The 24,164-nt window shown below is 54.7% G+C and overlaps 7 protein-coding genes across 7 annotated transcripts; 3 read left to right on the top strand and 4 right to left on the bottom strand.

Annotated features, from left to right (window-relative positions):
* Nucleotides 1–37: 37 nt before the first annotated feature.
* Nucleotides 38–612, top strand: CLUP02_17689 (uncharacterized protein; the record flags this gene model as incomplete). The annotated part of the gene is made up of 3 exons (XM_049296596.1): nt 38–76; nt 178–524; nt 585–612. The coding sequence occupies 3 exons, from the start codon at nt 38–40 to the stop codon at nt 610–612; spliced, it is 414 nt and encodes a 137-aa protein (XP_049137820.1).
* A 546-nt stretch (nt 613–1,158) lies between these two features.
* Nucleotides 1,159–4,847, bottom strand: CLUP02_17688 (uncharacterized protein; the record flags this gene model as incomplete). The annotated part of the gene is made up of 12 exons (XM_049296595.1): nt 1,159–2,153; nt 2,235–2,890; nt 2,941–3,417; nt 3,487–3,590; nt 3,665–3,678; nt 3,752–3,853; nt 3,919–4,063; nt 4,119–4,221; nt 4,275–4,327; nt 4,467–4,608; nt 4,671–4,733; nt 4,798–4,847. The coding sequence occupies 12 exons, from the start codon at nt 4,845–4,847 to the stop codon at nt 1,159–1,161; spliced, it is 2,904 nt and encodes a 967-aa protein (XP_049137819.1).
* A 191-nt stretch (nt 4,848–5,038) lies between these two features.
* On the bottom strand, nt 5,039–6,409 carry CLUP02_17687 (uncharacterized protein; the record flags this gene model as incomplete). Its single annotated transcript, XM_049296594.1, has 1 exon — nt 5,039–6,409. One exon carries the CDS (start codon nt 6,407–6,409, stop codon nt 5,039–5,041), a length of 1,371 nt encoding a protein of 456 aa, XP_049137818.1.
* A 2,024-nt stretch (nt 6,410–8,433) lies between these two features.
* Nucleotides 8,434–9,868, top strand: CLUP02_17686 (uncharacterized protein; the record flags this gene model as incomplete). The annotated part of the gene is made up of 2 exons (XM_049296593.1): nt 8,434–8,532; nt 8,594–9,868. The coding sequence occupies 2 exons, from the start codon at nt 8,434–8,436 to the stop codon at nt 9,866–9,868; spliced, it is 1,374 nt and encodes a 457-aa protein (XP_049137817.1).
* Nucleotides 9,869–11,153: 1,285 nt separating this feature from the next.
* On the top strand, nt 11,154–12,245 carry CLUP02_17685 (uncharacterized protein; the record flags this gene model as incomplete). Its single annotated transcript, XM_049296592.1, has 1 exon — nt 11,154–12,245. The coding sequence occupies one exon, from the start codon at nt 11,154–11,156 to the stop codon at nt 12,243–12,245; it is 1,092 nt and encodes a 363-aa protein (XP_049137816.1).
* A 954-nt stretch (nt 12,246–13,199) lies between these two features.
* On the bottom strand, nt 13,200–13,985 carry CLUP02_17684 (uncharacterized protein; the record flags this gene model as incomplete). Its single annotated transcript, XM_049296591.1, has 3 exons — nt 13,200–13,350; nt 13,426–13,685; nt 13,794–13,985. The coding sequence occupies 3 exons, from the start codon at nt 13,983–13,985 to the stop codon at nt 13,200–13,202; spliced, it is 603 nt and encodes a 200-aa protein (XP_049137815.1).
* A 2,133-nt stretch (nt 13,986–16,118) lies between these two features.
* CLUP02_17683 (fatty acid synthase alpha subunit) lies at nt 16,119–22,769 on the bottom strand (the record flags this gene model as incomplete). Its single annotated transcript, XM_049296590.1, has 9 exons — nt 16,119–16,226; nt 16,279–16,368; nt 16,426–21,356; nt 21,426–22,026; nt 22,111–22,181; nt 22,248–22,351; nt 22,425–22,445; nt 22,528–22,620; nt 22,687–22,769. 9 exons carry the CDS (start codon nt 22,767–22,769, stop codon nt 16,119–16,121), a joined length of 6,102 nt encoding a protein of 2,033 aa, XP_049137814.1.
* Between the last annotated feature and the right edge of the window lie 1,395 nt (nt 22,770–24,164).

Genomic DNA, 24,164 nt, shown 5'->3' with positions numbered 1-24,164 from the left:
CCGCGAGCTCTGAAGACACCCGGAATCGACAGACTCAATGAGATCAAGGCGTGCCCGAGAGCACTCGCTGAAGCCCGTGAGTTGACGGTGGATGTATATGTCCATAGCAGAATGGGGTGGCAGACCTTGGGTGATACGTGGGACACCCTAACCGCGGAATCGACGCTTCCCCCAAAGTCCTTACCGGCGCTGTTTTTCGACGTCATGGGGAAGATGAAGAACTTGAGCAAGATCGAATGGATGATAAGGGGCGTCGACGAGAATGCGGTCATCGGCAGGGCCTTTATCGAGGACGGGAGACGGTTGCCTGGTGTGAAGCACCTTATCTCGACCATGAATGCGCCATGGCTTATCGATGCCTGCCCTTCACTGACCTCTCTCGAAGCGAAACGGGATGATTATGTCTGGGTAGAAGCTGCGCACACGAGGGATGTGGCCTGGTTCGCTGCCGCGTGGAGACTCAAAGGCCTGAGGAAGCTTGATATGGGAGAAGTCGAGTGGACGGGCACGATGACTGATTATGAGTACTTGGAGCGGGAAATGTATATGTCAATTCTGTTTTTGACTAACTCACAAACTCATAGGCGTACTTCGAGATACCCCTCACATTGAAGGGCTCCATATAGGTGCGCCAGCCCAGGACTTCAAACATAGAAACATCAACCGGGGAAACTTGCTGCGGGTAAACCTCCCTTCATCTTTTCCCCATTCTTTATCCCTCGAAGGTTGATTCTCCCACGTGCTGCTGACCAAATGGCATATTGCGTAACCAGGATCTTATAAAACCCCTCTCTCTTCTTCCCAGCCTCACGCAGCTTCACCTCCCGCGGTCCTCTCAACTGGAACTCGGCTATGACGGGGGATCGATGTGCGGAAACGCATACATGGGCCAAAACGGTGCCAAATATTGGCGCAGTAACATGGCTCAACACCTTGAGACAACGGAGTTGGCTGGGAAGATTGTTCGGCAGGAGTTCCCGGGGTTGCATGGAGTCCACGTCGGTGGGTTCTGCGGAAACTTTTACGACGGATGCTGAGGCAGAGCAGGTCATTACCTGGGATTGGACTGGGAGGATGTACGAGTGGTTGGGTGAGAAGCAGATGGCTGTCAATTTTACCGAGGAGCCTTAAGCTAGGCTGTGCAGTGTCAGTCGCATTCTAATTGACGAATCTTGCAAGAGGCGGTTCATAGGACCGTTCCTCTTCTCTCGATACCGTTTCTGACAAGTTGAAATCCACCGCACCGTCGCTTCTTGTCCAAGATGAGTTTTCATCTTCCTCGTCAATGTCCATCTTGCTCGAATTGTCTGGTATAGAATGTACTAAGCCGTCCCATGGAAAGGCATCCTTGAGGATCGTCAGGAACTTGCCTGCCCCATCGATCGAGGAAAGAAGCATTCTTTTGCGATCGCCAACAACAGCTTCGTGCCACAGCATGGTGATAAAATGGTCCGACCGGGCGAGTGTTCCCAACTTCCACTGGTATATCTTTTGTAGGCTTGGCGTCCTGTGGTTCAAACTAGCGACTAGGGGCACCAGATCGTCTCTCCATTGAGATTCGAGCCATCCGTTGAATTTGTTTGGCTGATACTGGTGACAAAATGCTCGCAAGTCAGCCTTGGTAGGCGGAAGTCCTGGAATTTTGAAGTGCTGCCGTTGCAGATGTGACGCTGCCTCTTCAAAGGTACGATAAGTTGCAGCGCCCCGACATTCGGTACACGAGGATTGTTGCTCTTCACTGTCAAGCTTACGCCATCCTGCTTGGCGAATCGCGGTGTCTTTGACGAACCATCGTAGGTTATGATGTGGGGTGGAACACAAGCTCTCTCCGGTCCACCTAGTACCCCCTCTGATCATGTCTTCTGGTATAGGAGCCCAGCTTCGGGGGAATGGCCGATTGAAGTTAACGTTCAACTTCTCTTCTAGTACCGCTGCCTTATAAAGCACCTGGATTAGCTGCTGTGGCGGGTCTTGCACCCAAAAAACACGATGAGCAATCCTCTCAATAACTTGATTCATGTCTCTGAATGCATGTATGTACGATCCCAGGCGTTTTTCAACGTACTCGGTTTCCGAAAGCAGTTGACATATCTGTTTCTCAACATACATTGAGGTCGGCTGCGAGTCCAAAGTTTGAGGTAAGCCCTCAAGATCTGTAAAGCGTTTATCTCATGACTTGCTGGTGTCAACACGAAAGAGCTTTATAGACTTATCGTTGTGATCCAGCGATGGACGTTGGGCAGAATGACATTCGCATAAATGAAACTTGAAATCTGATAAGGAGATATAGAGCTTTCCCTGATTACAGGCAGCTGGTGCGTGAACGTTTACGACATGCATTGCTTGCTGTTGCGATTCGTTGATGTCGAAGCGTTGTAGACAAAATATGCAGTGGACCAAATCCTCGTTATGGCCGGCAACAAAGTATTCGTCCATTCCAATTGCCGAGCCGCAGGACCAAAATGTCCTTATTGGTCTGGATGTTTTTGAAGTACCCAAGAAGTCTTGAAGATCACCGTCGTGACTGCCATCCGTTTGAGAAGAGTAACTCAATCTTCTCATTGAACCCGTCTGAGAATGCGGTTGACTGAGCTGCTCAATAGAGCTGCTGATTGAGCTTGCCAGGCCATATATACTGTCGCTTATGGCCGTGAGCGACTGTCGAGTCTCTAAACGATGCGCTTCGATTTGGTTCTCAAGCTGCCTTAGTCGATCACTCGCAGCGGTTGAGATATGGTCCCTCAATTTTCGGTTCTGAACGGCTGATTCCTCTGCCGCGGATGCCAATGACTCGTCATTCGTGGCGTTTGATTGTAAGCTGAGCTCCGTGAGCTGATGTAAACCTTCTTGAACAGCGTCAATCTTCGCCAGCCCTGCCATAGAAGAGGCGCTGTGAACCAGGCGATTAGCTGATGAAGTCTGGTTGGCTAAGAAACTCACGCATTCAAAACACTGAGGTCAAAAATCAATTGGGAGCGGTGAGCCGTCAATTTAATTTCCATATCCGAGATGCCTCGAAGGCGCTTGTTTTGAATGATGTCTAGGAACTTCCGTCGCTTCGATGTTGACTTCCCGACGCTCTTGTACGACTTGGACCATTCGTCGAGGTCCTTTCCGCAGCGAACGAGATGTGATCGGAGTGTAGAAATGTTCGGCTCCCAAGATGTCTCGATAATCGAGGCAAGGTTTTTTTCATAGACCTGGAGCAAAGCCTTTATGTCTTCTAAGGTCTCAGAAAGAAGCCCAACTTTGGCATTCAAGGACTCGGTTCGAATGTCCATTTCCTTTGCAGCCTGTACGAATCCATTGAGTTTGATGAGACCATTCACGACATGGCCGGCGACGGAGAGAAGCCCAGCGATGCTGGCCGCCGCTGAGACTGCCTCCATTTTGCCATGGGGTGTTTTGAGAACGTGTCTTTGAACCAACGGGGGTGAAGGGAATCAGCTGTTATGTAGCACTTAGAGGCCTAGACTACTGCAGCACCTGCCATTCGTTATGCATGCACGATCACGCAACACAGCCAAGGAAGGACAGTTCAAGAGACTCAATTGGCTTGACTGCTGCGCCTGGAGGAAAGTTACAACCAACTAAAGGTGCTCGTCAACGTGCTCACCATGGCGAACCAGTCAGCCTCAATATGCTACTTTGCGTGATTCGTCACAGCCTCAGGAGGGCCTCATGTGTCCTTTCGTTGAGTGGATTAGGATTGATTGGGCAGATCCTAGCACTACAAGAGGCGGTCAGCTACGCAAGGATAACCGAAGGTGAGGTTGCGTTGCATCCAAGTCGAACTGGGCGTCGGCCATAATTTGGTGGGGGAGGGCATGGGGCTTTCCCGAGAGACACCAAGCTGTTGCGATCATCACAAGAGATTGAGGAACAGAATAGTGCGCGAGAATCATCTCAGTTGCCAACAAGGCTCCTCAATTATCATACGGGAGGTTCTTGAACAATCGCACTTACACTGAGACTTCTCAATCATCAATTTTTGCAAAGCGAACTGGAAGACGCAGGATGAGGTGGCGAGCGGGGAGAAGGTCATCTGCTTGCCCTCTGGCAACTGCTTCAAGTCAGAATGGGAAAGAAGAAGGCGATTGACACGGTTGGTTCCTTACCGAATGGACGGTGTTGTCAGGGACGTGCTCATGTACTCTGAGTGACCCCATGGTACGTAGACATCTGGACGACTTGTGAAAGAGCAAGAAACCCAGAATCCAGCTGAGTTCCCATGGGAAGAATTCTTAGGGAATGTAGGTACTGTGGCAGATGACGAGTCTCGCTTGTCATTGACGAGAAAGATCAAGGTTGCTCTGTTGGAGTTAGACTGCGTTGAGATGCTTCGAGGGACATCCAAAGACGTGTCAATGACCCTGATGAATTGAAAGGGAGTATTCCATAGTTAATCGTGAACTGGAGTTTTAATTTTTGGCAATGTAATGCTTTGAGAGGCTATGCTTCCTGACAACGAAGTGAGATGGTGGGAGGGAGAAAACGAAGGATGGAACATCGAGAGGTCGGCTCAGAGAAAGAAGTATCGAGCCGGAGTGGCCAGGAGCGGAGCCGAGCCGAGCGAAGCAGTCACGAATGCGCGTTCTTCCGATCTGCCTGAAAATTAATCCGAATGGTGTAACTTTGGGAAGGAGAGAGCTACAGAAATGAGGCAGGACCTTGAGCGAGGAGGTGAGGAAGGCGCGAGTGGCCCAGGAAGGAACCGAGGAAGGAGCCAGTCTCTGGGTTCAGTGCTCACATCATCTCATAAGATTATTTGGACGATCTCGACGACGAGATTCAGACTGATGGCGGTTGATAAGGCCAGACAAGATGATCAAATGGTCAAGCCTCATTGTCATCCATGAATCCAGGTGGCCTTCATAAGGTAGGCTTAGGTTGCCACCACCACCACCAACCAACCAACCAACCAACACCAAAAAATAGGAAATGGGGTAGAAGCCCGTTGGAGCAGTGCATGTATACCATGTTCATTGATCATCTGTTCGCTTCTTCGCTTCGTAAAGTACATTATTCTCCCATGCAATCACGACTCGCTAGCCTTCCGCTGCTTCTCCCGAACCGAATTGATGGACGAGCTGATACTAGCCTTGGACGAAGAGTGCCTCAACGACCTCTCCGCCACAGACTCGGCACCGGAACCGCTATCCCCGCGACTGATACTTCCCTCCCTCGCCAACGGCGACGAAATATCAGGCGTGACAGACCTCGACTCAATATTGGGACGCTTCGCCTTGGTCAACGTCTTCTTCCTCCGCTTCTCCGACGCATTGGACCCGGTGCTAGCCTTCCTACTGACAGTACCATCCCCGTCGTCGCTCGTCGCGGCCACGGACGGCGCAAGGCTGCGGCTCGAGCTCGTCGAGCTGCGGCGGTGGGCGCTGGTAGTGCTGCCACGGCGTCTATGCTCGCGCTCGATGGCGGCGGCGCGGGGGTGCATCGTCGTCTTCTCGGGCGACTGCTGGCGCGCGGGCGGCGGGCCGGCCTTGTCGATGCGGTGCCACGGCAGCCACCAGAACATGCCCCACCGCTGCTTGGCCACCTGGCGGTCGCGTGCTGCGAGCTTCTTCTGGATGAGGGCGCGGCGCTCGTTCTCCTTCTCCCAGTATTCTGTGCGGTAGATTTCCCAGTTTTCTCTAAATGTAGGCGTGAACGGCTTCGCGAGCAGGAGGAGCTTGACGTAATCTCCGCCCGGGGCGAGATCCTCCTCGTGACCTCCTTTTTCTTCGTCTTCGAGCAGGACCGGTAGCGTTGGGTGGCTGTCCGTGGTGAGGCTCAGCTCCTTTTCGACTTCGCGCAGGATGGATGGTTCGACGTAGCGGTAGGACGAGCTGGCGGTGTGGGAGAAGAGTCCGTAGGTCAGGAAGAAGCCAATGGTGGAGAGAAACTCGGCCCACCAAGGTCGTCGGATAATAACCAGCTTAGAATTGAAACCTCGAAGGCCTCTGTTGGAGATGGCGAACCAACGGCGTGGCCACCTGATGCCTCGCTCCCATATTCCTGTAGCCCATACCAGTATCGCGGTCATGACACCTCCCATGAAGCAAATCTTCTCGAATGTTTCGACGCCCCAGTACACAGAGCCACCAACTCCACGTCCATCCTCACGCGGGGCGAAGAAGAGAGCGTAACCAAAGCCGCTGATCCATGCGGTCAGCAAGGTGAAGAAGAACGTGTGATGGCGGCGGCGGGCGCGAAGCTCGAGGTACTGTGCGCGTAGAGAGGCCTCGAGGATGAGGAGGTTCAGGTAGATCATGGACGGAGAGCTCGGGGTATGGATCAACGGGTCGCCTTGCTTGCCAGAGTCGGGGACGACGCCGGTGGTGCCGACGGCGGCCTTGGGCTCTTTGCCCGGCGGCGGGGCGCCCTTGACCAGCGAGTCAAGCTCGTCGGCCATGGTTGCGGTAGGGAGACCTGTCGTCGCTCAGAGGGGATTTCAAGCTTTTCGGTGGTGGTGATGCGGCGGTCAGGTCGCTTTGGGACGGAGGATTGAGAATTGGAGGGGCCTCGGCAGCCGCAGTCAGCAGCGGTCTGCAGACATGCGCGGTGGTCGAGGGGCGGGGGATGGAGATGCGAAGCTGCAGGTGGACGGGGCGCAGGTGTGCAGAAAGGGGTGAGCAACAAGCAAAATAAAGCTGCTTTAGCTGCACTGCCCTTTGGAGGTGAGAGCTTTCTGCGTGTGTGCGTTCTGCTGGTGTTCGAGAAGCAAGGGCGGAACTGGAATCTGTCGGTGGTCAGATGTCAATCCAGGCCAGCCGGGTGTGCTTCAGCTGGCGGGTTGGGGGTGGAAATTCCGCTCCGCCTGGCAGCAGGTGTGGACAGTGGGACGTCATAGGGAAAAGAGGCGGGGTGGCCCGAGCGCGGGGTGTCTGGACCATTACGATAAGCGATTGCGATTGCGATAAGGCTTGTTGGGGAGCTGCGCATCTCAGTGAGAGCTTGACACGTGCAAATCGGTTGAAGATTTCACGATGGACAGGGCTTGATTGAATATGAAGCTCGAAGAGTCAAGGCTGATGAGCTGCTCAGGGATATGAAGGGGCCCTGCGGAATACAGAGTGCGGAGTAATACCAGGTTGCTCGGCTCTGGCTTGTCAGCAAAAGGCGCATTTCCACCTGTTTCCCACACAATTCGCAAAGACCCTGAGTGCATTGTGATTGATGCCCCATTGTGTGGGAGACACTGCACAGAGAAAAGATGTTTCCTCGTCCATGCTTTTGTTTTGAGCCTCAGAATTGAAACATATTCACCAAGCTAGAGAAGGAAGTTTCGTCTCTTCTTTGACTAAACTCAATTACTTTCTTCATGCAGGTCTTATGCAAATATTGACAGCATATACTGGACAGATGCTGGGTACGGAGTACAGTTGTATGGTCATGATCCGGCCACGATTCCACAGCCACGATGCTGTCTTAATTGACAGCTCCATTCAGATTGTTGCCTACATCGAGTTAGCGTGTCTATGATTGCGTAAGGTCCTGGAGGGAAATTGCACCGTCAGCTTCAGGCTTCAGCCTTGAAAGCATCATCTGACTGGGCCAACTACGAATTTCTCCAAGATACGACTTAGTAGTCAGCAACTTAGCCACATGTCCACCGGGAAATCGGAGGCTTGTTTTGTCTCTTACCGCCGACACGGCTCAATGCAACAGCTGGCCCCACTCTTCTACCCGCCAAACTCCGAGTGCTAAGTCCATGAACCGATCCGCATCCCGCTTCTGGGGCACGTTGTTGTCCCCTTGGTGCCACCTACACAGCAGTCTTTCTCATGTTCCTCACACAATGACCCCTGCCTGCTTACGCCCCTGTCGCTCAACTGCTCAACAAGCTTGTCGGTTTTTTACGGAGCCGTTGACATTCCGGCCGGGGCACCTGGCTTGCTTGTCTCTCATCGAACCCTCCCACCTTTCTGTCCACCGTCATCTTTTGTCCACCCCTCTGCCACATCTCCGCGTCACCACTGCCCTGCACAACGGCGTCTCCGTCCTTCTTTTGTTACTGCACCTGCCTAGAACTCGGGAGGATTGCTAACCCGGCGTTAACTGCATCTATCTATCCCGCTCCGTCTAGACTGCAGCCCCCCGGTCCGCATTCTTTGCTGACTGATGAGTCGTCGCAAGTTTCAGAACATCCGTGCTCCGGACACACACCTCCGCCGCCCGCGGCCACACTGATTTGACGCCTTGCGCTACCCGTACTTTATTTTGCGACTTTTGTATATAGACGGTTGGCCCCCGTCGCCACCACCCACAGCAACATCCGGCATGATACACCAACAAACCGCTTCTTCTCTAGTGAACGGGTCGCGACTCAAACTTGCTTCCTCACTAATTACGTCGTCCTCTGCAACTGTCAAATCTCCCGCACCTAGCGTACGGGCCTCTTCTGAAGACTCCGTCCCTCGCCGATCCCACCAAACAATGGCTGCCGCCGCCGCACCCCCCGCCGCTCCCAATGCGACAACTCGTCCCCCGGGAACCTACTTCCCACTGGGATACAAAGATGCCGTCTATCAATGGGTAAGCAACCCAAGAAAGTCCTTCAAATCGCGGGTTAACGTTGCTAACAAAAAGTCCGCAGTGGACAAGTGTAACTCCGCAAATGGCCGAACGCAACGTCCTGTCACACATCCCTTACCTCAAAGAAGCCCGCGAAAACGCCTCCCTCGACTCGACCAAGCCAGACCCCTTTGGCCAGCGCGTATGGAAGTCCCAAATGGTCGAGCTCTCCGGCAAGAACCGCGCCCTCAACGAATACTCCATCGAGCGCGTCGGCGAGGAGGTCGACAACAACCTCGTCATCGTCCACGGCTACGGCGCCGGCCTCGGCTTCTTCTACAAGAACTTTGAGCCCCTATCCCGACCCAAGGGATGGAAACTCTACGCCCTCGACATGCTCGGCATGGGCAATTCCACAAGGCCGCCATTCAAGGTCACTGCCAAGGACCAGGAGGGCAAGACTCGCGAGGCCGAGGCCTGGTTCATCGACGCCCTCGAGGAGTGGCGCAAGAAGCGCAACATTGACAAGTTCACCCTCATCGGCCACTCACTCGGCGGATACCTCTCCATCGCCTACGCACTCAAGTACCCCGGCCACCTCAAGAAACTCATTCTCGCCTCGCCTGTGGGAATCCCCGAAGACCCATACGCAGTCAACGCAGCCATGCCCGAACCCGAAGAATCGACCCTCCAAAACGAGTTCACACAGGATCAAAACGAAGTCACCAGCAACGCCTCCAACACAACAGCATCACGAAACGCCAAGCCCAACGCACCCAAGCGTCCCCTCCCGGGCTGGCTCGTCTGGCTCTGGGACGCAAACGTCTCCCCCTTCAGCATCGTCCGCTTCACCGGCCCGCTCGGCCCCCGCTTCGTTTCCGGCTGGACATCCCGCCGCTTCAACCACCTGCCCCAAGAGGAGTCCCAGGCGCTGCACGACTACGCCTTCTCCATCTTCCGCCAACGCGGCAGCGGCGAGTACGCCCTGCCGTACATCCTCGCCCCGGGTGCCTTTGCCCGCAGCCTCATGGTCAACAGGATAGACGGCGTCGGCCGCCAGGTCATTGAGAAGAGCACGGGCGAGAAGCTTAGGGAGACGGGAATCCCCATCGTTATGATGTACGGCGAGAACGACTGGATGGACAAGAAGGGTGGCGTCGCGGCGGCCGAGAAGCTAAAGCAGGCCAGGTTGCAGGCGCTGCTCAACGGCACGGAGGAAGAGAAGAGGAGGGAGAACGGGTCAGCAAAGGTTATTGAGGTTTCCAAATCGGGTCACCACCTTTACCTCGACAACGCTGAGGAGTTTAATGACTACATCCTCAAAGAGATGGAGGATGTCCAGAAGAGCAAGCTATAGAACTTTGGCTTACGAACGTTTCGAGAGGGGCGTGATTGGTGAAAATATGGGCGAGCTTCACAGCCTTACCAGCCAGAGCAGCATGTTTTTTGAGGCGTTTTTCGGGGGATTGCATTGCATTGCATGACAACAGATCGAGCCTTGAAACGGCCGACGGGAATATCCAGTGGGAGCGTTTGGCTTGGTATAATAGAGTCTATTCAACCGGCTTATCTAGATGAAGAATATAATTACATGACAATCTATTCGAATATGGTTTCAACTTGCATTGCACAACACATATGCCTTTCAGAATTATAGAATCAGCGATGTCTCTTTGTCTTCCCCCAAGGCATTTCAAAAAGAGACCGGGACCGGCTCCCGAACTTGATCGGCCCCACGTACACCGGCCTGCCGGACATTTGCGCAACGTCGGCCAACGTCAACTACTTATAGAGAAGAGAACACGACGAAGAAACACACTCACTTCGTGGAAAACATGGATATATATTAAAGGCGAGCTTCGTAACCTACTTCTAATTGTTGTTCATGTTCATGCTAAAATGTCTTTGACATGCTCAAGGCTCACAACTTTTAACACTTGACACAAGTCTCGATTTCCTCGAGCAACCTACCCCTATCCTCGAAATTGTCATACTATTCTTGATAGGACTAAACAAGAAGCGGCATCTTTGACAGCCATTTCCAAGTTACACGTGATCCAACACCGCCAAACTGCCATAATGAGTCTCAAAACCTCTCTCCGTCCCTCACGATCGTCGTGCCGACCCCGTGATCCGTCCCGTCGTCTCAACTTCTCAACTCACGTGTTGACCTAGACGAGCGAGGCTCAGAATCACTTTTCGAATTCTTCAATAGCTGCATGACCGTTCGTCTGATATTGTTTGCTCGCTTAAAGGCGTCTAATGGGCGGCCTCTGAATAGGCGGTCGAACGACCGAACAACCGCCCTCTCCCCCTTTTCCATATAAAATCCCCCATTCACCCACCCGTCACGATACTTTCACTCCTCTTTTCCTGACCATCATTTTCTTCACTCAAAACACTCTTACCAGTTTCATCAAGTTCATTCTCTTCATTCAGTCACGCCAGTATCTGGGATACTCCTTGACTAGCAAATACCCTTCACTTCTCTCTCCGCAAGCATCGTGACTCTCTTCGTCGTCCAGAGCAAACATCACGACCAGTCATCAGTCTCACAGCCTTGCGTGTCCCAAATTCGCCCGAACTCAAAGCCTTCATAGCTCCCAAAGATCCGTCGCAGAACACTGCTCAACAGCTTCATCATGTCCGGCCCGTACAGCCAGTTCCTGGATCTCGACAACACCCGGGATCCGTACGCCTTCGAGGATCCAGACATCTTCCAGAACCCAATCCTCAACGACATGTCCCTCTTAGGACCTGATGAGTACCAGCAGTCATACAAGCCTCAGTCGCAGTACCAGCAACCATGCAACCCCCCTCAGTCGCAGTATCAGTCGCCATACACGAACAACTTCCAGCAGTCGAACTACCAGTCTCCATACAACAACAACAACCCCTACCAGCAACCCTTGAACAATAACGCCTACATCCAGCCTCCCCCTCCTCCCCAACAGACGCTCACCGAAACCGCAGAGCCCCTCTCCAAACGTCTCCGATCTCGTCACCCAAAGCCCATCCCCGTCCCCGCTCGCTCAACGACACCCGACGGCGAACCCCCCTACCACCTAACCCTCTTCTCCTCCCACAACCTCCCAGGCACAGTCTCCTCCCTCCTCACAGCCCACCTCCAAGTCCCCCTCTACACAACCCTCGAAGAGCGCACCCGCCGCGAGAACGAAATCAAGCACCTCTTCTCCGCCAACACAAACACAACTCTCCCCCCTCCCTCGCCGCGCGTGAAGAATCTCCCAGGCCTCGCCGACTCCTCCTCGGCCACAAAGATCTACAAAATCCGCGCCGCCCCCTGCCCCCCCGAAATCACCTCCCTCCCCCCCCAACCCGACCTCGGCAAATTCATCAAAATCGACGACTCTCTCGGTCCCAAAGACGACCCCCGGCGCATACAGGCGATGGACTACAACAACCACCTGGCAGCCTTGCGCCTCCGCAACCTCAAGAACCGCAACAACGTCGCCGCGATGCGCAGCCGGAACCGGCGCGACAGGGCGGCGGTGCTCCGCGCCGAGGAGGCGAGCTTCGCGAAGGCGGAGTGTCGGTACTGGAAGGCCAAGGCTATCGCTGCTGGCGCGGACCCAAAGGGTTGGGAGTATCTGCCGGATGTGGCCAAGGAGGCTGTCACTGCGGATTACCGTATTGACGCGTTGGATTTCTTTCAGGACGTGGGCGAGGTCGCGCCTGCTACGCCCAAAAAGGTCCTCAAGAGAAAGCGTTGAAGAAGGAAGGTCGAAGGGGGAGTAAATCGTCGAGAGAAAGGATTGGGATTTTTGCTTCGGTGGGTGCTGTTGGATTATGAATGGACAAGGAACGAGGTTGCGTGGTTTGGCTTTTCTTGAGAGGGCTCCTTGTCATTGCTTTGCTCCCCTTTGCGAGTTTTGCAGCAGCAGGGGGAATCTCTTTTCGGGGGCTTTTTGACAGAGTATTGTACTTGCAGATACCGCGGGAGTTTGATACCCAGTTCTAGGCGTTTATCTGTTTGTTTCCTGCTTAGCTCTCCACTCAATACTATTACTTCAAATGAACCTTATAGTGACACCTCAAATGTTCTTGACTTGAACAACTGGCCTCACTTATTGACCTTGGGCAGGAGCGTTCAATCCCACGGTTGTATCGAACAAGAGTCATCTAAGGAATCGAGGACCTTTGAGATAATGTTGCTATTGGCTCTGGGGCAGTGTAAGAGTCGGCTTTAATGTAGGCTGCCATACATGAAAAGCCTTCCCGTGGTCTCGTGAGAGTATCAACCACAAATAGGAAGGAGGCCAGGCGCACGTAGTGTCCAAGGCATGAAGGGTGTTTGCTAGGGAGTATCTCTTCAAGCAGCATTTCAGTAACTCAGCTGGAAGTAGAAATTCAGACGGAAGGCTAGGGGGTAAGACAGACACATCACGTTCAGACTCGCAATTGTAGGAGTTCACCCAAAAATAAAATTAGCTACTAATTATAGCCAGTGGTATCTCATCAAACCATTCAAAGACCAGATCATAACTCTCCCTCCAGAACCATCTGAGAGGATTCCGGCCGCGTCAATGTTTCCATCTAAACCATAAAACTCCGTTCATTATCAAGTCCAGATCCAGCTCAAAGATTATCGCGAATTCTCCCCTTCCCGAGTCTGTTCAAATGGAACACCATCACCCCACGCCTGTGTCACTCGCAGTCTGTGGAGCTCACGGCTCGTGAACGGAAGGCTGAGACCGCGACTTGCTCTCAGCTTTGATGCTCCCCATCTCCGACCCATGGCCCGTAGACACCCCATAGCAATCCGGGTCGGAAAGACATCCCTTGATGTAATAAAACAACACAATCGTCATCAAGACCCTGAACGCGTCTCGTTAGCAACTACACCACAATCCCACAGCCGAGAACATGGGAAAAAAAATAAGAGGAACATACCAGTTCACAGCACCGACGGCAGCAGCACCGGCCATACTACCCCCATACCGCTTCTCCTCCGTAGTCGGCCCAAAGCACGTCCCCTGCACGCACGTATCACCCAGGAACAAGGCCGCGATGCTCGCAGACCACGCCCAGCCCGACAACCAAAACAGGCAGTTCGTGCCGTAGCCGACGAGTACGGCGACGCGGAAGTAGAGGTGCGCCGCGAAGCGCTCGAGGACCATGGCGCCGCCTAGGACGAGGAGCGTGAAGAGAGACTAAACGCGGGTGCGGTCAGTAAAGTGACATTCACTTTTTTGACATGTCTGGTAGTCGGGGCTGAGGATGGATGGCCGAAGGGGGAAAAGGGCCTGGATCAGACGTACGACGAAGAGCATGAAGCCCGGCGGCCCGGTATAGCTGCTCGAATAGGCGCCCAGCAGCGACAGGCAGTACGCGCACGCGGCGAGCACGGCGAGGGAGAGGACCAGGACGGCGACGCGGACGACGGAGAAGAGGGCTGGTGTTGGCGGGGCGCCTTTGCCCATGAGGCCTCTGATGTTGTTTGCGCCCGTCATTTTTGCGTTTCGATCTCTTGGTACCGTCTTCCTGAGTTTCTGACTCCCTTGTTTCTAGGTAAGGTAACCCGGTGAGTTGGCTGCGATATGATTTGAGTACTTCGTGATAGCTTCACTTGTGCGGCTCTTCAGATTGGGTAGGTGTAAGGCACTTTAGGTATTAAGCACTCAAAACGTCGAAGCCAGCAAAAAAAACAGACACAAGCGAACGTGGATAGGATACACCAAACGATCAAGTGGACGGTTCATAACCACGCGCGCTTCAAGGGGGAACGTCCGTTTCCTTATACCTCCTCTCTCTCCAGCAAGCCCACGTAATAAAGGAGGTGTTCAAACTGCCTCCTTCAAACACGCCCAGTCCGTGGTCTTGCATGACAACGGCCCCAACCATATGAGATTTGATCCAAGATCCAAACAAGCCTGCAAGGCCTGCGCCACACAAAAAAATACAGAGACCACGGACAGACACCCAGCGCAATAACGACTGTAGAACTCCAACCTAAGAAACAGGGAAAGTCTGATCGCAGTCGGCTGAACGACGCTCGGTTGCGGTCCTCGACCACCATCACGCTGGCACACCTGTGGATAGAGGACCAGAGAATGACGGATGATCGACAGATGGAAAACGCACTTAAAAAAAAAAAAAAAAAAGGGATGCATCGATGCATAAACCACCTTCATTCCCAACATGCAGGGGCCTCTCCAGCTTTTGCAGCATATAATTGGCCGACACGGCCGGTTCCTGATTTATGCTCCTTTCGTCCACCCCAGTCATCGCGGCAGTGCAAAAGCCCAGACACCACCACCAACAAGCACACGCTCGTCGATCACTGAGCCGGGATGAGAGCCGGGAGCCGGCAGGAGCGATCCAGTGGGGTGGGGGTGAAGCCAGCTGCGACTTGGGGATCCCATTATCCTCCCCCCTCCCGTTAACTGTATTGACCTCTTCGGAGGCGGCGAGAACGATTGGAGTTGAACAGGCTTACACGAGTTTCAAATACTCACCAGCCAGGGTTCCTCGTCGCGGAATTCAATGCAAAGAGACCCAGTCGGCCCCTATGTCGAGTCAACCCCCTCATAACCCAGCAAGAGATCCAACAAGAAGAGAACATGGTCTTTATCCGGCCCATGTGTGAAATGTTTCTCCCGTCAACGTACCGTCAATCCCAAAAGAAAAGCGACAGAAAAACAAAACATCTTCACATCAGACGAACCTCCCCCCTCTCAAAGAACCTCACGGTCTCAGGTGGGACAAGATGGAAACGAGAAACGCAGAGCAGCACAGGCAAAACGCTGAAACAAAAAGAACGCGCAAGCTGAAGGTGCACCACTTCCTTTGCTGAACGCTGAACAGCACTTCGTCGCATCTGTCTGTTCACTCCTTTCTTTTGATTCTACACGCATCGTTCAAAGATAAACCCACCAACGCGTCAAACGCCAGACGCTGCACGTCGAAGCCCGCCTCCTGCCTTACCACCGTGCCGCCCACCACCCTCTGAAAACCTGCGACGGCTCAGCCCTTGGCCAGAGAGACCTTCTGAACTGTCCCAGCGCCAACGCAGTCGCGATTACCATAGGTACCAACAGCATGTGAAACCCAAACTCCTTCCCTTTACCAGAATAGCATCTCCTCAATTCTCAACTGCCAACATCACTACCACTATTGCCATCACAGTCAGATTCCGTCTCTCCTTTTGACCCCCTTGCGCATGCCAGTCCACCAGTCGCTCGTTCTTAGTGCAGTGAAGTGACTGCTGCACCCCCACCTCACCAGTTCGTCCCATTTCATCAGACTGGCCATGTAACGAAACCAGGATCATGTTGCATTCCTGGCATCCTGATCGCCGCTTTTCGCCCGAACAGGTGGGAAAGGGAGTACACAGTCACACAACCTGATAAGCGTGTACATGGCGGGGTAGAACTTGTGTCTGCTACCCAAGGTACTCGGAAAAAGATGATGTTGGTTGGGTTGATGTCACGTCAAAGGCCGCACCTGGCATCAAATCACGTACACGATTCAAATGGTTGATACAGATTCTATTGTGGCATCGAGGAACTAGCTTCTATCGTTGTTGCGCCGTTCCCAACATGTGCATTAACTCGTCAATTCATCCGACGATGATGATCATGCGACTACACTCCTCCCAAAGTGTACCCGCAGTCTATACTCCCAGGCTTGTATGATGTCAAAAACGACCAAAGTGAACAAGCAAGATCCCATGCCTGCCTATATCCCATGAACTAGAAATGCATTGTACAGTCTACCCGCTTTTTAAAAGTTTGCAACAGCCACCGCAATCGCCTGCGTCTCAGAGTGTGAGATGGAGACGCTAATGTCTGAAAGGCCAACCTTCTTGGCAGCCGCAGCAGCTTCGCCGTGGAGCTATCATCAAATTAGTAAACAGTCTCAAGAGTAAAGTGTATGCTGAGTGAAGCTTACCTTGACAGTAGGGGCGCCAGACTCGTCCTTGGCAATCTCGATATCCTTCAGCGGCGCACCGGCACCCTTGCTGGAGACCCCAAGAGACTTGAAGACGGCCTCCTTTGCGCTCCACCGGCCAGCGAACGAGCTCTGAGGGCTGGGCGCGGACTGGCAGTACTTGATCTCACCGGCGGTGAAGTTGCGCTCAATAAACGTCTCGTTCTCAATGTTGATGGCGGAGATGTCCTCAACGTCAACACCAACGTTGCTGTTCTTGTTGGCGACCTTCTTGGCCAGACCCTCCATCATGTCCTGGGTGGCCTTGGCCGCCGTGGAGGTGACAGTCTTCTCAGACGCCTTCATGAAGTTGGAGGGGTAAGAGATGGTGGAGGTCTTCTTGTCCTCGGTGACGCGAGCATCGGGGTTCAGAAGAACCTTGCTGAGCTGCTCGTCGGTGTAAGGAGCGTTGGACTTGGGCACGAAGAGCGTGTTGTTGACCAGGCCCTTGTGGAAGAAGCTGTACGCCTTCTTCTGGCGAGCGTTGACCTTGGCGGAGTACTCCTCGTACGTCTTCTCGTCAAGGGTGGCGAAGAGGTACTTGGGGTGCACACCAATGGCCTGGGCACCCTTCTGACCGAAACCGAAAGAGGTGACGGAGAAGGCCTTGATACCATCGGTCTGGATGGTGCGGCTGGGGTAGACAATCATGTCGAACTGCTCCATGATGGGGTCGACGTTGTCGGCGTTGCGGTTGCCCGGGACCAAACCGGTGTTGAGCACCTGCAAGCAGCCGTTCATCATCCAGGCACCGGCGGCACCCTTGGGGTGACCAGTAAGGTACTTCTGGAAGATACCCATGACGGCGTTACCCTTCTTGCGGCCAAGGTGGCGGAGCTGCTGGCAGATGACAGAAGACTCGTTCTTGTCGTTGGCCTTGGTGGAAGTACCGTGGAAAGAGGCAACCTCGAGGTCGTCGATGGTGAGACCCCAGGTAGCGAGGGCACCACGGAGAGGAGCAATCTCCGGGTTGTTCTTCCAGAAGTTGTTGCCGAGGCTGCGGAGAACATCCTTCTCCTGGCGTTCGGCCTCCCTCTTGATGTGCTCGGCACGGTCGTGGGCGTACTCCTTCTCGTTGACCTCCTGGCCCTGAGCCTTGATGGCCTCGACCTCATCGTAGAGGTACTCGAGCTCAGACTCCTGCCACTGCTTGATCTGCTTCTTGCGAAGCTCGATCTGGCGGCGACGGTAGTTGATGTCGAGCAGAGGCGAAGGGAACTTGCCGGCGTGCTCGCGAGCAGTGGTCAAGACACCCTGGCCAGGAGCGGGAACGGATCGGCCAATCTTGTCGGTAGCAGTGGTAGTCAAGGCCAGAATACCGTGGATGGGCATGCCCATGTCAAGGGCGAGCTTGGCGGTCATGATAAGCTGGACACCGCAACCCTGGGACTCCATGAATCCGTTACGGGTGGTGGTGGTGGGACGCGACATCTCGGCGGGGGTACGGCCGTGGGCAAGCTCATCGACGGCGTTGCTGGTGGCCTTCATGTTGGCGAACTCGTAAGAGCCCTCCTCACCGAAGTCATCGAAACCACCGACGAAGACGATGCGAGCCTTGCCCTCCATGATGGTCTCGTAACCAATGTCGACGGACTCGACAGCGGTGGCGCAAGCACCGACAGGGGTCTTGATGGGACCAGAGGAAGAGATCAACAACATGTTAACCCAGGCGGCCATGGTGTTGATGAAAGACTCCTGGAGAATGTCGTTCTGGACGGGCTTGTCGAGGTAGCGGTCTCTGTGCATGCCACGGAGAGCGCCAGCACCACCCATACCGGATCCGATACAGTTGCCCACCTCGGAGACGTGGACATACTTGTAGAACTCGTAGGGGTCGGTGATACCGGCCGACAACAGAGTCTCGGCAACGGAAACAAGGACGAAAAGGGTGACTGGGTCGACCTGGGAGACAATGTCCTCGGGGACACCGTATCTCTTGGCGTCCCAACCAGTGGGGATCTGGCCAGCGACGAGTCTGTCGAAGCGGAGAGCCTTGGGGATCAAGAGAGCAGCTCCCTTCTTCATGCGGACAATGTACTCGCCAGACTCGGGGATCTCAAAGATCTCGACCTTATCGCCGTGCTCGCGCTTGAACTCCTCGGCAGTCTCCTTGGACGCCTCGAAGGGCTCGAGGTCCTCCTCGATGACAACCTCGTGAAGAAGCTGCTTCTGCTCAGGGTCGTAGCCGCCGAAGAGCTCAGGCTCAATGAGACGGATACCCGAGTGCTCGAGAATGTACTTCTCGTACTTCTGCTTGATGTCCTTGTCATCGACGGGCTCGCCAGTCTTGGCGTCAACCCAGCCGGAGTAGGGAGCAGGCTTGCCCTTGATGGGACCGTTGTGGTTCTTGATCAGACCCATGATCCAGGCCATCTCAACGCAACCCTCAAGAGAGAACTCGCCGTGAGCCTCCATCTCCCAACGGGTACGGGAGTTACCCCAAGGACCAACCTCAGCGAAACCGGTGACGACGACGACCTTCTCCAAGTCGACCATGCCCTTGAGGCGGTCGTTGAGGGGAGCAATCTCCTCTTCCCAGTCGGGAAGGGTGGGGAAGTCGAACTTGAGGTTGGCACGGGGCTCAACGAGGGTCTTCTTGTAGAGAGCCTCAGAGTTGGGGCCGTTGACAACCTTGTTCTCAATGGCAGTCTCCTTGGTGACAGCGCGGCGGACCTCGCTAGTCTCCATGATGTCCTTGCGGAGCTTGGTCATGGTCTGGTTGAGGTCGGGGATGAACTGAAGACCACCGTTCAGGTCGGCGAAGACGGGCTCGCTCTGGCAGAGGTCGACAACAGCAGGAGACATGAGACCCAAAAGGTTGAAGGCCATCTCCTGCTGGGAGAAGGTACGAACGCCGAAAGCCTCGACGCCCTCGGCGACAACATTGTTGCCGCTCATGAGACCAGTACCACGGGTCCAGCCAATGACGGCACCGCAGATGGTGAGGTACTGACCCCAGTCCTCAGAGTGCCATCTGTTGAACAGAGTCTCCAGGGCAAGCTTGGACTCGGAGTAGAGACCATCGTTACCGAAGGTACCGTGGTTGGGGGACAGAGGCAGGACGACCTGGGCGGGACGGGTCTCGAAACCACGCTCAGCCTTCTGGGTCTTGACGCTTCCGAGAATGCGGAGCAGGTTGGTCAACATGATGCGGTGAGCCAGCTCGGAACGAGAGTCGATCTGGTCAATCTGGCGTCCGTTCTCGGGAATGGCAGCGAAGGGCACAATGAAGTCCAGATCCCAGCCGAGGCCGTTCTTGGGGTCGTAGATGTAGTCAATGAGAGCCTCGCAGTCCTGCTTGCTACCCTGGTTGAAGGGCACAACAACAAGCTGGGAGCCACGAGCTCCGAAGCGGGTGTACATGGACTGGTAGTACTCAGTGACCTCGCGAGAGAATCTGCTGGTAGTGACGACGACCTTGGCACCACCGCTGATGAGGCCCTGAAGGACCTCAGCACCGATGGAACCGGCACCGGCACCAGTCATGAGGGCGTGCTTGCCAGCGAAGGTGACACCGTCCTTGGCAGCCTCCTCAAGAGACTGCAGGTAGTAGCCTGTGAGCTTCTTGCTGTAGTCCCAGCCGTGGAGGCTCTTGCGCTTGAGGTGCAGGAAGGGGATGGTCTCGACCTTGCCGGGCTTGGCCTTCTTGGAGGGGCTGTCCTCGTTGGGGATGATCTGGTTCTCGTTCATCGCGAGAGAACGCAAGACGTCGCCGTAGAGGTTCTTGATCTCGAGCTGCGAGGTCTTGGACATCTTGTGCTGCTCCTTGATGAGCTTGTAGATGCGGCGCAGATCGTTCTGAACCTTGGTGCGGTTGCCGTACTCAGAGATCTTGCCACCCTCAGCCATCTGCTGGACGTAGTGCTCCAACTTGCGGCAGCTGGCGCGGGGGACCTCCTCGTAGTTGAGGTTGCCGCGAGCGTCGACGGTGGTCTGGGGACCGGTGGGGACAGCGACGTCCTTGTAGACGGGGTTGGCGTTGAGAACCTCCTTGCAGTTCTCGATGAGCTGCTCACCCAGCTCCTTGGCGAGCTTGTAGGTCTCTCCGCGCTCCGCAGGGCAGTTGTCAATGTGGTACTGCATGAACTCGACGAGAGTGGGATTGGAGCGGTTCATGATGCGGATGCACTGGCTGACAATCTCACGGTCAACAGCCTTGAGGCGGCCGAAAATAATGTCGTAGTACATGTGGAGGGCATCCTGGCGCGCCCAGTTCCAGGATGAATCGTAGGAGCGAGCCTTGAGGGAGCTGAAGACGGGCTGGATGCCGGCGGCGTAGAAGTCACCGTGCTCGGCAGTCCAGAGGTCGAGCTGGGACTGGAGGACCTTCTCGGACTCCTGGGAGTTGAGGTAGGCCTTGTCGCCGGCACGGAGATCCAGCTTGAGGTATCTCGCGAGGAGCTCAAGCTGCTGCTTAAAGAGGGCGCGCTGGTCCTTGGTGAGGGCATCGATGGCCGCGGGGTCCATCATCATGCCACCGCCAGAGCCGCCGGCGGCGGCACCAGCCTGAGGGGTGCTCAGGCTGATACCAGCAGTGACGGCGTACTTCTGGGTGACGTCGTCCAGGAAAGCCTTGGCATCAGCCTCGGATCCCAGACGAGCAGGGGGCTCCATGGTGAGAGCGAGCAGGAGAGTGCCATCCTGTCTTCCGGAAGCCAGGCCCCATCTTGTCTCGAGGTATTTTCTCGCGGCCGTGATGTTGAAGCCACCGGGCATCTTGGAGGAGATCAGGCGGGCAATAAGTGCCTGAGATTGCTTGCCAAGCTGGCCGTCGAAAGTGGCCTGCATGGAGGAACCGAGCTCGTCGAGAGGAACATCTTCGGGCTTCTCTGGTGTTGAACCGAATTCCTTGCCGAGATCACCAAGGATTTCGTTCTGAAGGGTAGATTTGCCTGTGGAAATAGGGGATCAGCAGGTTGCTACAATGGGTAGTGGGGAGTTTTGAAAATTTCGCTACTCACCGCCAACAAGGTCCTTGATGGCCTTGCTCAAGGGAACCTCAGCCAAGGGCTTCTTGAGCTTTTGAGCAATAAGAGCTCGCAGGATGTCGATTGCCTGGACGGGGGCATCGGCAACCTGAGCGGCAGGGCCGGCGCTGGGCGCGGGGGCAGCCGCAGCAGCGGGAGCGGCAGCAGCCGCAGGGGCAGAGGAAGAAGCAGCGGCCGGCGCGCTCGATGAAGCGGCAGCTGGCTCTGGCTCCTCCTCGATGGGGTCGGCCTCGTAGTAGATTTCCTTTGCGTCCTTGTTGTAGCAGAGGATTTGGCGCTGGACAGACTTGGCAGCATCGTAGGCTTCGTACTTTGAGGCGAGAGTGCGCTTGGCCATCACACCGAGGGTATCAGCGGGGCCGATTTCAACCACCCTCTCGGCGGTCTTCTCGGCCAGGAAAACATCTTGGGTCTCAATCCACCGCACGGGCGAGGCGAATTGGTAGGCAAGCAGCTCCACAAGGAGAGTGTGGGCAAGCTCTTGCTCGACTTCGGGACGCATTATGAATAGCTGGGAGGAGCTGGAAAGCTCAATGACACGGAGCTGGGAGGAGAACCGAGAAATTGAGGGTATCTAGAAGTCGTCGTCGAAGTTTTGACGATTTGGAGGGGTATATGCTGTTCGTGGGAGTCCGTGGGAGAGTCGGAATCCTGGAACAGTGTGGAATGGCGTTGGTGTCTGCGGTGAGGGTATATGTGAAGCAGACAAAGCTCGCAAGACTTTTTTTTCTGGACAGTGGGTGGTGGCTGTTCAAGGGAGAATCAAGTCCGCGCCAGAGAGAGGGAGGGACAAACTGGCGAAGGCGAGCGAGGGAGATGTAGAAGTGGTTTGGAAGTTGGGAGGACCACGGATGAAGGGAAGATGGTTGGATTTGATTGAAAAAAAAAGAAGAGACAGGCTCAATGTTGATGGCTCTGGCCCCTCGATATCGGGTCACTGGCACTTGATTGACTTTCTTGGGGGGCGTCTACTTTGTGAGGAGAGGACACCAACTGGAAAGGGAGGGGATGGGATTGGGAACAACAGGTCCCGTCAGGAAAAAAGATGAATGTTGAACCAGGCAAGGGCCCCCACCGGCTCAAGGAAGATGAGCAGAGTGCGTGAGAGTAGAGAGGGAGGGAGTGTGTAGTGTACTGCGTATGGAGGGTTTTCCCAATGTCGAGGTACCTCAGGTGAGGTCAGGTACAAGGTACATGCAAGTAGGTGGTGGTGTACATTCACCAGGGACAACACTCATGGAAGTGAGGTTGGATGGATGGATCCATGAGGTGAGGTGGGCGGCGGGGGGTAATGTCTCGAGACATTCGACTGGCCATCTTCTCTCTGTCTTTTTTTTTTTTTTCTCTTCCTCTCTCTCTTAGCCTTCGTCCTCCAGTTCTGCCTCCCGAGGGGGTACGTGGGAGGAAAGGCGGCAGGGCCCTGGGAAAGGAACATACAAGTGGGCCCGTCTTAGCCTGCCTTGCCTCGCGATGGGAGAGCCGTGAAATCCCCGGCACCTCACGCGTTGTCCCCTTCAAGTTCCCATGTTCCCCCCATGCAGGTGGGAAGAAAGCTGCTGGCGTGTAAATTGCCTGGGAGGCGTGTGGTCACTTTTGGTTTGGTGTGTGTGTGGCTTTACCGCTGCTGGGTGCTGGGTCCTGGCTTCCATTCTTTTCTTGGGTGGTTTGGCTGCAACGCCTGGTCGGTACGTACCTCGCTGCGTCGAAAGCTCCTCAACCATATTCAGACGCTTTCCCCAATCGAGCTTGGTTTGATCAGGGGGACTTCCCCACAAAACCATTTCATTGGGGGAATGCAGGGTGGGAACCGTGGGACGGGTGGAGCACATCTTTTTGGGAGGGACGGCAGGGAGGGCAATCCACAATCCGTCATTGATGCCAAGTTGACGTTGGAGTTGAGGCGTGAGGCGTCACCTCTGCGAAAAAGGTTTCGGGTACGGATAGGCAACATCCATCCATCTAGGTATTCATGATCCAGCAAAACCCAGCTCATCAAGAAGACGTGATGGGGGTGTCACCGGTTCCAAGACTTCCAACCTCACCCATCCCGATACTATCTATACATCATACCAACCCGTACTGATTATGTGTAAGCTACCTCAACCTCACCTCTAGAGGTGATATTTGCGTTTGATCCCAAGAGCTTCTTTCTCAATTCAGATCATCGCATCCAACAACTTACAAGCCACGTAAAGCATGAACTCTTTGGGACCAAGCTTTTCTCACCATCGCATACTGATACGTAAGATATCTTGTCACCTGGCTAGACCGAAGCCAGTCAGTGCTCCTCGTCTTCCGTGCGAGTGAACGAGCAAAGTGGCAGCTGCCGCATCATCGTCCTGCATGCATTATCCACCAGTCTCAAGTGACTCCTTCCGTGCGCCTCCTCGCTATCTTATCGCTTCCCTCTATCAAACGAGGCTTTGCGCCTTGTCTCTTGTCTGCCACCTCTTCAAGCCAGCCTGTCGTGTAATGCGAAGTGCGGGTACGTGCCATGTTGCGAGGTGGGATGAGACAAGACCAAGCAAAGTAGCTGTACCTGATTTACAGCTTCACATCGCAAGGCTTGCCAGCTCTCGGGCTCTTTGCCTTGGGCTAGAGGCTGGCACGGCTGGGCGCTGTCGTTAGCCTCGTGTGGCGCGCATTCAATGTCTTGACTCCTTCTCGTCGTCTCTCTGCCCGACTTTTACTTCCTCGCCGTGCTCGCTGCCC

The sequence above is a fragment of the Colletotrichum lupini genome, chromosome 10 (assembly GCF_023278565.1).
Source record: "Colletotrichum lupini chromosome 10, complete sequence".
NCBI classification, from domain to species: Eukaryota; Fungi; Ascomycota; class Sordariomycetes; order Glomerellales; family Glomerellaceae; genus Colletotrichum; species Colletotrichum lupini.
Note: the sequence above shows the minus strand (reverse complement) of the source record. Positions and strands in the feature narration are given on the sequence as shown.